Source organism: Tasmannia lanceolata, unplaced genomic scaffold (genome assembly GCF_043159265.1).
Source record: "Tasmannia lanceolata isolate RefF3 unplaced genomic scaffold, GAP_Taslan_0.1 ptg000007l, whole genome shotgun sequence".
NCBI classification, from domain to species: domain Eukaryota; kingdom Viridiplantae; phylum Streptophyta; class Magnoliopsida; order Canellales; family Winteraceae; genus Tasmannia; species Tasmannia lanceolata.
The window spans coordinates 15,334,156-15,344,800 of record NW_027518684.1 but is presented as its reverse complement, the minus strand read 5'-3'; the positions used below and the strand labels follow the sequence as shown (position 1 = coordinate 15,344,800).

At 42.1% G+C, this 10,645-nt stretch overlaps 1 protein-coding gene across 1 annotated transcript; it reads left to right on the top strand.

Moving 5' to 3' along the window:
• Positions 1-301: 301 nt before the first annotated feature.
• LOC143880621 (uncharacterized) lies at positions 302-3,118 on the top strand. Its single transcript, XM_077383605.1, has 3 exons — positions 302-844; positions 1,022-2,377; positions 2,465-3,118. Exons 1-3 carry the CDS (start codon positions 302-304, stop codon positions 3,116-3,118), a joined length of 2,553 nt encoding a protein of 850 aa, XP_077239720.1.
• Positions 3,119-10,645: the final 7,527 nt, after the last annotated feature.

Here is a 10,645-nt window from a genome sequence, read left to right as displayed (position 1 = left end):
CTAGTGTTTATATTTCCATATCAGGATTCTTGATTGAGCAGCCATTGCTCCTAAGAAAATCCTCGTTTCAAAATCAACCTGGTCCCGTCAGTCCGCTGATTCCAGGCTGAGTCGTTTTTCTTCCTCACCAATTTCTTTTACCTCCCCTGCATTACCTTTCTCCAATCTCCAGGAAATCCCTTCGCCCGTCCAATTTACTCCTGAACAGATGGCTGAATCTGCAAACGCTATAGCTGAGATGAGTGAGATGATGAAGGCTATGCTTCAGCAGATGAATAACATGAATGAGGAGATAGCCCGTATGAAAAATGATAAAGAGTCTACCTCCAAAGAGCATGTGGCTCAGCACCCTTCAATAATACCTCCTCCACCTCCTGCAATGGCCAGGCCTGCGGTTTTGAATGTAGAAGATGATATCGAGGACGAACAGTATGCAGAACATAATTGTCTCCCTCATCTGGAGAGAGACAATGAGGGAAGAGTGATGGCAGACAGAATAGACAAGCTAACTAAGGAAATGGAGAACATCAAGTTCCAAGGCCCGAAAAAGCTAAATATGGCCGATTTCATGATATATCCAGGAGTCACACTGCCTCCTAGATTCAAAGTGCCGGATATGGATAAATATGATGGGACAGGTTGTCCTAGAAGCCATTTGATGTCCGTGCTTCTACTTCTGCAACAGCATGGTCTATCTCCGGAGCAGGTTGCTCTTTTGTTTCCCAGATCTTTGATCGGAGTGGCTAAGAAATGGTTCTTGAGCCTAAAGTCTGAAGAGATCCGAACCTTGGAAGATATTGCCAATAGGTTCGTCGAACAATTCTCTATGGAAGAGGGGATCGACGTAACTAAGAGGGATCTTAAGGCTTTGAAACAAGGCCATAATGAAACTTTTACTTCCTTCATCCGCAGATGGAGAAGGAAAGCCGCGCAGATGACTCATCGTCTGGCAGATGAGGATCAAATTAAAATTGTTGTGAAGAATTTGTCTCCACAATATTATCATCACATGGTCATCCAGTACTTTCTTGATTTCAATCACCTCATCAAGACGGGAACCCAAATAGAAGATGCACTGTCTAAGGGTTTGAGATCGAGAGTTCCTTCTGATTCAAGAGAAGGAAAAAGACCTATGGTTGCACCTAAAGAGGTTCACAATATGAATACTGCCCCGCCAGCACGGAGAGTAAATTTTGGCGAAGGTCGCCCAGAGAGGAAAGAGCCAAGACGATTTGATCCTTTGCCGTATTCCTTGTCAGTAGCATTGAAGAAGCTGTTGAGAGACAAGAAGATTGAGCTGTTAGAGCCTAGGGAAGCTCCGAATCCTCTCCCGAGGTATTGGAGGAAGGATTACTACTGCGAATATCATCAGGGTGTCGGACATCTGACTGATAGATGTATGGCCTTAAAGCATAAGATCCAAGATATGATTGAAGCAAAGAAAATTTCTGTTGAAGCTCCTAATGTCACCCGCAATCCTTTGCCGACACATGCAACCCCTCCACCAAATGTTTATGCAATCCTTACAGAGGAAATTGTTTTAGACTACTCCCGTATTTGCTCAGTAATCTCCGAGGAGCCGTACGTGCTGAGATGGGAAGAGGGAGACAGTGATACAGAAAATGAGAAGCCTTATGTATTGTCTGCTCGGGCTGAGGGATTTGCAGAACCAGCTGAATGTTCATATGTCCTCAGACATGAAGAAGAGAACAACGAAAGAATCCCCTATGTTTTAAGGCTAGAAGATGAAGACTTATCACTTCTGGATGATCAATGTGATGAGCTCCGCCATGTCACACGTGGTGGACGAGTCTTCAAACCAGCTGAGCTCAGAGTCGAAAATCCCGCTGAGGTTGCAAGAGGGGTTGACCATCAGAAGCAAAAGCAGAAACTTGTTGAAGAGGAAGATAATAACTTGCTGAATCAGCTTAAGAAAACCCAAGCTAATGTTTCAATTTGGGGTTTACTGATGGCGTCGCCGAAGCACAGACAGGTTGTGCTCCATGAGCTGAATTCATCCCAAGTATCAGTTGAGATTACTCCTGATGAACTGGTCAGTTTAGTGGCCGTAACGAGAGTTTCACAGGATTTGTCTTTTACTGACGAAGACCTCCCTCCAGAAGGAAGAGACCATGTTCGCCCTCTCCGAATCACCATAATTTGCAACAAAAAGAGAGTGCCGGAAGTCTTGATTGATAATGGGTCAGCTTTGAACGTTTGCCCATTAAATACTGCAACTACCTTAGGGTTTGAACCAACAGATTTCATACCATCTGAGCAAGGTATATTGGCATACGACGGCACTAGAAGGGATGTGATCGGGATATTAGCCACTGAGATCGAAATTGGAGGAGAGACTTTTGAAGTCGAATTCCAAGTGCTCGATATCAAGACCTCTTTCTTTCTTCTCCTGGGCCGACCTTGGCTGCATAAGGTCGGAGTTATTCCTTCGACGCTACACCAGAAATTGAAATTCGTCAGGAATAACAGGGTGATTACAGTACGGGGAGATCCAGAACCTGAAATTGGGCAGATAACTGCCGAATCGGTTGATGAAAGTGCCAAGGATGTCAGCTTGACAGGATTCTCATTAGAGGTCTCTACTATAACTATGGCGGAAGCCATGAAGGAGGAAATTATGTTTTTAACAAGCACCAATGTTAATGTCGCAAGGATGATGCGACGATTTGGTTATGTCCCAGGAACTGGCCTGGGAAGAAATCTGCAAGGCCTGACTGAATGGCCATTAATGAAGGCAATAAATGGATTATTCGGGTTAGGATATCAGCCTACTCGAAAGGAAGTCCAAGAAATGAAGGCTTACATGTTGAGATGGGCTACATGCCGCCGCCGGGGTGTTGAGTTTCCAATGGGACCGTTCAGCATGGTCATGAATGGTAGATTCAGAAAGGAAGGGGCTGATTGTCCGTTTTACGGTTTTTCTGAGCCTTGGTATGATGAGACTGGGAAGAAGCTGCCAGGTCTAGAGATTTTCTTTACCGATGAACTGCCGAAGAACTTTTTCTTTGAGCAAATTGCAGAGACAGCTGAATTAGAGAAGCAAGACTCAGACTGGGTGGAAAGCCTTGAATCAGAATCCCTAGACTCCTTGTTTTAGGTTGAGGCACCAGTCGTGGCAATGATTGGAGGAGACACACCCTTCATTACACCTAGAAACTCCATCACCCCAGCTGAGGGACCTCTGGATAACTGGACTTCACAGGTTATACCCCATGCAGTTTTTCAATATAGTCCAGTCCCTTCAAAAGAGTCAGTCGTTTCAAAATTTGTGTCAGTTTCTGAGTTCGTCCCAGAGTCTGTCGTTTCTAACTTTTCTTTTGATACAGGTACCGTAGAGGTCGAGTCTACCTCTGGAGTGGGTGGCGAGTTTGTCCCTGGTAGCGTCAAGTCCGAATTGGAGGACGTCTTCATTGATTCTTCGTCTGTACATATTGCTGATTGTATTGACATTGATATCAATTTGTCTTTTCATTCAATTTCAAAGTCTGTAACGCCTGATGTGGGCGAGTCATCTGATGTAATCATTCCTTCTGATGAAATAAAAGATTCTTTTGCTTATATTCCTGTACTTGTCTCTTCTACTGATTCTGCTTCTAAACCTGATCAAATAACTAATAATAAGAATCAAGACTCCCCATCCAATGAGGTAGCCGACGAAACTCCCCTTGAAATCAAATATATGATTCAACAAGAGGAGAATCGCCGAGCTAAACCACTTGAAGAGGAAATTGAAACTGTAAATATAGGTGATGAAACCTTAATTCGGGAGATACGGATTGGTAAAATTTTATCTCCTGAAGAGCGCGAAGAATTAATTACCTTGCTAAAAGAGTTTAAGGAGGTTTTTGCTTGGTCTTACGACGACATGCCAGGATTGAGCGAGGACATTGTCCAACACAAATTACCTCTAATCCCGGGCATCAAGCCTAAGAAGCAAAAACTCCGGAAACTTAAAACAGAATGGGAGTTGAAAGTTCATGACGAGGTTAAGAAACTACTCGAAGTGAAATTCATCGAAGTAGTTGAGTACCCTGAATGGCTTGCAAATATTGTACCTGTGCCCAAGAAAGATGGAAAAGTCAGGATGTGTGTCGATTTCAGAGATTTGAACAAGGCAAGTCCGAAAGATGATTTTCCGCTTCCGAACATTGATCTCTTGGTTGACAATACCGCGGGACATGCACTCTTATCCTTTATGGATGGGTTCTCAGGGTATAACCAAATCAAAATGGCGCCTGAGGATATGATGAAGACGGCATTTATTACTCAGTGGGGGACATATTGCTACAGAGTGATGCCGTTCGGTCTCAAGAATGCTGGTGCCACCTATCAGAGGGCTGCGACTACTCTTCTTCATGACATGATTCATAAGGAGGTCGAGGTCTATGTAGATGACATGATTGTCAAAGGCAGGACTCGGCCAGAGCATACAGTCGCTTTGAGAAAGTTCTTCGAGCGAATCCGGAAGTTTCAGCTTCGCTTGAACCCTAATAAATGCGTATTTGGGGTCACGTCAGGGAAGTTGCTTGGATTCATGGTCAGTGAAAGAGGAATCGAAGTGGACCCTCAGAAGATCAAGGCTATCCAAGAAATGCAACCACCAAAGACAGAAAAGCAGATTCGTGGATTCCTTGGCAAAGTGCAATACTTGAGGAGATTCATATCTCATTTAACTATGACGTGTGAACCCATCTTCAAGTTATTGAAAAAGAATTCCTCTAAGAAATGGAATGAAGAATGTCAGGAAGCATTTGAAAAAGTCAAGCAATGTCTGTCTTTGCCTCCTGTCTTATCCCCGGTCATTCCTGGTCAACCGTTGTTGATGTATTTGTCCATCACGGATACAGCAATGGGTTGTATGCTTGCTCAGCAGGAGGCAGAGTCTAAGAAAGAAAAGCCCATCTACTATATCAGTAAAAAAATGCTAGAGTATGAAATCAAATACACTGTTTTGGAAAAGACATGTTTAGCATTGGTTTGGGCAACTCAAAGGCTTAGACATTATCTTCTGTCGAACAAGATATTTTTGCTCTCACGGATGGATCCGTTGAAGTATTTGTTCGAAAAACCCGCTCTTACTGGAAGAACAGCCAGATGGTTGCTATTATTGTCTGAGTTTGACATCACTTATGTCACTCAGAAATCAATTAAGGGACGGGTCATCGCTGAGCAGCTGGCTGATGCTCCTGTTGAAGAGAATGCTTTTCTGAAAGCTGATTTTCCTGATGAAGAGATTATGGACATTGAAGAAGAGATTCCGAGTTCCAAGTGGCTTATGTACTTTGACGGCTGTCAATAATCATGGTCAAGGAATAGGGGCAGTTTTGGTATCTCCAAAAGAGGAGTACATCCCGATATCTATCAAGTTGCAGTTTGAATGCACCAATAATATGGCAGAATATGAAGCATGCATCGCAGGACTTGAGGCAGCTTTAGCTTTGCGAATTCAAGACATCGATGTATTTGGAGATTCAATCCTGATCATTTGTCAAATAAATGGGGATTGGAAGACAAAAGAGGCGAGGTTGATCTCGTATCATACTTATCTGGCATCTCTGGTCAGTAAGTTCAGGAATGTCACTTTTACCCATCTGTCAAGGACAAGGAATCACTTTGCCGATGCTTTAGCTACTCTGGCATCAATGTTAGACATTTCTGCGACGATGGAGGTTCAGCCTTTAGCTGTGAGGTTGCAATGGGCCCCCGCACATGTAAATGCCATCGAGATATCTGCCAGGTGTCCGGATGGAAAGCCATGGTATACAGATATCAGAAATTTCATTTCAGGCCAGGGGCATCCGCCTGAAGCTTCCAGCAAAGAGAGGAAAACTCTTCAGAAGTTCGCTGCCAACTTCATCATTTGTGGTGAAGAATTGTACAGAAGATCCTTTGATGGGATTCAGCTTCTGTGTGTTGATGAAGATCAGGCTGCAGAGCTCATAGAGCAAACACATGAAGGTATTTGTGGTCCTCACATGAATGCTAAAATGCTATCAAGGAAAATCCTTAGACTTGGTTTCTATTGGCCCACAATGGAAGCAGACTGTTTCGCATTTGTGAAAAAATGTTATAAATGCCAAGTCTATGCGAACCTTATTCATGTGCCTCCGTCAGAGCTGCATTCTATGACCTCGCCATGGCCATTCTCAGTATGGGGAATTGATATCATTGGCAAAGTCTATCCCAAATCGTCTAGTGGACACGAGTACATCTTGGTGGCCATTGATTATTTCACGAAGTGGATAGAAGCTGCTTCATATGCTACCATAACTTCCAATACAGTTGCGAAGTTCATCCGTGCAAACATCATTTGCAGATATGGAGTACCTCATGAGTTGATTTCTGACAATGGATCTCACTTCAAGAAAGAGGTAGTACACCTGTGCGAAGAGTTTAAAATCAAGCATCATAAGTCATCTCCTTACAGACCGCAAACAAACGGGGCTGTAGAAGCAGCGAATAAGAACATCAAGGTCATAATCAGTAAGATGACCGAGACTTATAAGGACTGGTCAAACAAACTTCCTTTTGCTTTATGGGCTTACAGGACATCGATCAGATCCTCTACAGGTGTAACTCCATACTCTCTAGTGTATGGAATGGAAGCAGTCCTCCCTGTTGAAGTGAGAATCCCGTCTCTAAGAGTTATGATGGAAGCGAATCTGCCAGAGTCTGAGTGGGCTAAAGCCAGACATCAGGAATTGCAGATGATTGATGAAAAGAGGCTGAGAGCCTTGTATCACATCCAAGGATATCAGAGAAGAATCGAAAGAGCCTTCAACAAGAAAGTCAAGGTCCGAGACCTGAAACCAGGAGATCTCGTCTTGAAGTCTTACAGGGCACCGATATTTGATCCCAGAGGGAAATTCAGACCAAATTGGTCTGGTCCTTACATTGTTGATGAAGTCTTGCCTGGAAAAGCCGTTAGACTCCTCAATGAAAATGGAGAAAAATTAACAGAACCTACAAACCTGGACCAACTAAAAAAGTACTATGCTTAAATACACCAGGAGGCCGTCTTTGATCGATCAGAGCTTAAAAGCCAATTACCTCAAAGTCAAAAATCCTTTGCAAACACTTTTGAGCCTATAAACGAAAACATTCTTTCTTTGATAAACTCAAACTAGGGGCATCTTTTATGACTTGCGTCATAAAAGATATTGAACCTGAACTACGTCATGACCTGATCCCTCTCTACAGGGTACGTAGGTAGCCTGATCAATTCAGGTTCGGTCAAATCCTTCAAATCCTTCAAATCCTCCAAATCCTTCAAATCTTCAAAAAAAAGAAAGAAAGAAACAAACCATCCTTGAAACCCAAATGGGCGAACTATGCGGACCTGATTCCCATTTTCTTTGGGGATACGTAGGCAGTCTGGAGGGCCAGATTCGGTCAAATACATGAAAACTTACCAAATGTTAACCTGTTTGAACCCAAGCATACCTAAAAGTCCTTCTGGTATACTTAGGCCCAGGTTTGTAGAGAAACAGAAAGAAAAATAAAAAAATAAAAAAATATATAATGGAGTCTTAGACCCGCTAGACTGAAAACCCGCAAGGGCGGTCTAGGCAAAAGTTAGGGTCATTTGCCCGCTAAGCTGAAAACCTGAAAGGGCGGCTTAGGCAAAAAATTAAGGCATGCGGTCTGCCAAATCGAAAACCTGAAAAGGCGATTTGGTCATGGCAGTGACTTCATAAAGGACAAAACCTCTGAAAGCCAGCAAGACTTTCATTTCTTCTGAGGCACTACTCCAAAGTCTGAGTAAGCGCCAGCAGAAATTCTTCTGATACTTTCTAAGCTAGGAGGTTAAGACTGAGCAATCCAAAGGGATAATAACCATGATGGAAATACCGAAAAGAGGAATAAAACACCTTTAAATACGGTTTTCAAAAGATTCTAAGAGTGGTAGACTATACCATCTTAAAATACTTATCAGATTAAGAAGCAGATTCAGTCTCTCTTCGAGTCCAAGTCGTTGTGTCCATTGAAGTCTTCATTTCTGGATAGTCCAAGTCTTTTCCCTGCCTAATTAAGGTTAAGCTTCAGAGTCATGTGTGGGGGAAGCCTATGTAGTTTAATATCCCTCCCAAAGCTGGGGTAGCAGGAAGTAAAGGGGTAAAAGTGAAAATGTGATGAATTTGTGACTACTCAAAGGTGATACGCAGCAGATTGGAGTTCAGAGGATGGTAGATTTTGTAATCCATCTGGCAAGTTTTGAGTAATTCGGAATGGCAGAGATCATCAGAAATGCAAAGCGGTTGTTAATCAGATGTAGTCTGCTGTAAACCTGAAAGCTTTGTAACCTCAAATATTCAAGAAATGAAAATATTTTTAACTTTTTCCCTATGTTTTACTCTCTCATGAATTTGTCATGGAAGTATAATAATACTAGGGGCATCTTTTATGCCCTGAGTAATCAGGTCATAAAAGATATCAAATGAATAATGATTGAGATGATTATTCTCAGCGAATGAAGATAAAAGGGGTTTGAACACAGCCTTTGGATTCAACTCCTTAATCAAATTTCTTTGAAAGTCTATCTTGGCAATTCTCTGAGAATCTTTTTCGTCATTTCATGAAGAATTTGCCTCATTATCCCCAGCGGAGTTTCTACTCGCAAATGAAGCTTATAATCAAATCAAAGCTTTCGCTCCAAGCGTAAAATCAATTTGTCTCTTTGTAAAGCATTCGCTCCAAGCGTAAAATTCAATTTCTCTTTGGAAATCATTCGCTCCAAGCGTAAAACCTAAATTTTCTTTGGAAATCATTCGCTCCAAGCGTAGAACCCAAATTTTCTTTGAAAGTTTTCGCTCCAAGCGTAGAACCAAATTTTTCTTTGAAAAGCTTTCGCTCCAAGCATAAAATCAATTTGTCTCTTTGTAAAGCATTCGCTCCAAGCGTAAAATTCAAATTCTCTTTGAAAATCATTCGCTCCAAGCGCAGAACCCAAATTTTCTTTGAAAATCATTCGCTCCAAGCGTAGAACCCAAATTTTCTTTGGAAATCATTCGCTCCAAGCGTAGAACCCAAATTTTCTTTGGAAATCATTCGCTCCAAGCGTAGAACCCAAATTTTCTTTAAAAGTTTTCGCTCCAAGCGTAAAATCCAAATTCTTCCTGAAATCATTCGCTCTAAGCGTGAAATCAATTTCTTCTTGAAAGCATTCGCTCCAAGCGTAAAATCAATTTGTCTCTTTAAAAATCATTTGCTCCAAGCATAGAATCCAATTTCTCCCAAAAGTTTTTGTCCTGAACGTAAAATCTAACTTCTCCTTGATAGTGTTCGCCCCGAGCGTAGAAAAAGCCAAAGTCTCTTTGAAAACATCAAGCAAGCAACCGAAAACCCATTCCATTGAAGACCCCTGAGGCATCTCTTCCATCTAAAACACCTGAAAACTCCATTCCATATCACAACCCCTGAGGTATCTGATCCTTCCAAAAGTCCAATATTCGCAAAATCACCTCCTTCATTCTTCTTTCTCTCCAATCAATTTTGGGCCAGCCAAAATGTGTTGTCTGTTCAGCTTTGACATTCGCGCGACAAGCACGCTCTGCCAAAGAGGGGCATCTGTAGACACCTCATTTTGACCGTGCCCTAAACCCTCCAAGTTTGAGCAAAATCCTACCAAATCAATCAACTAAGGTCCCAAAATTCACCCCGAGCTAGCTTAGGGTTCCGCCAAGGCCCCTGCAAAATTTCAGGAAGAGCCGAGCGCGTTTGCCCAGCAAACGGGCTGAGAGAGTATATATAGTGCAATCAAGGGATGGCCCACTAGGTTTTGATTTTTATCCCAAAATCCTTGCTTTTTAATGAAAATCTAGGTCAACCTAATGCTTCAAATGCCCATGAACACATATTTAGAAGCCTCGAGACTTCAGAAAAGCCCCTGCAAAATCTCAGAAAAATCCGATGAAGATTTTCGAAAAAGACAAGCCAAGTTGGTACAGTTATCAAATATGGGAGGGTTGTATTATCCAAGTGAATTCGCGCATTTGTGCGCTTATCAAATGGGGTGCCATTATCAAATTTCTAAAAAACCTATAAATATGAGATTAAGCCTCATTTTACAGGATCGAGCTTTTTCTGAAAATCAAAAATTCGTGAGAAAGAGAAAGAGAAAAAAAATTTAGGTTTTCTTTCTCCGTCCGATCCTTCTTCGGTCAGATCCATCGGATCTCCGGCTCTTCTTCTCCGGCTAGCCACCACATCTTTTCTTCCGATCTGCAGAGAGAGAGAGAGGAAGAGCAGATCTCATTTTTTCCCCAAATTCGATCCAAACCCTAGTTCTGTTTGATCCTTCTTCTCCGGTCTTATTCCGGTCATCCTCCGACCTTCAGCAGATCTTTACCCTCACCATCACTCCCAATCCTTTACCTCTGTTACCTTATTCCACTCCTTTGATCATACCTTCATTTTCTCTTATTCATTTCTCATATTTGAGATTTATTTTTTAGATCTGAAATCGTTTGAGAGAGAAAGTTTGAGAGAAAGTTTAGATCTGGCTATTCTTTATCTTCTCCGGTCGAACTCTGAGGAATCTTGATAATCTTTTTCAACTTGAATACGTCTGGAGGAAGATTTTCTTCACACGATTATCTCAAAAAAAAGGGGAATTCGCCATCCA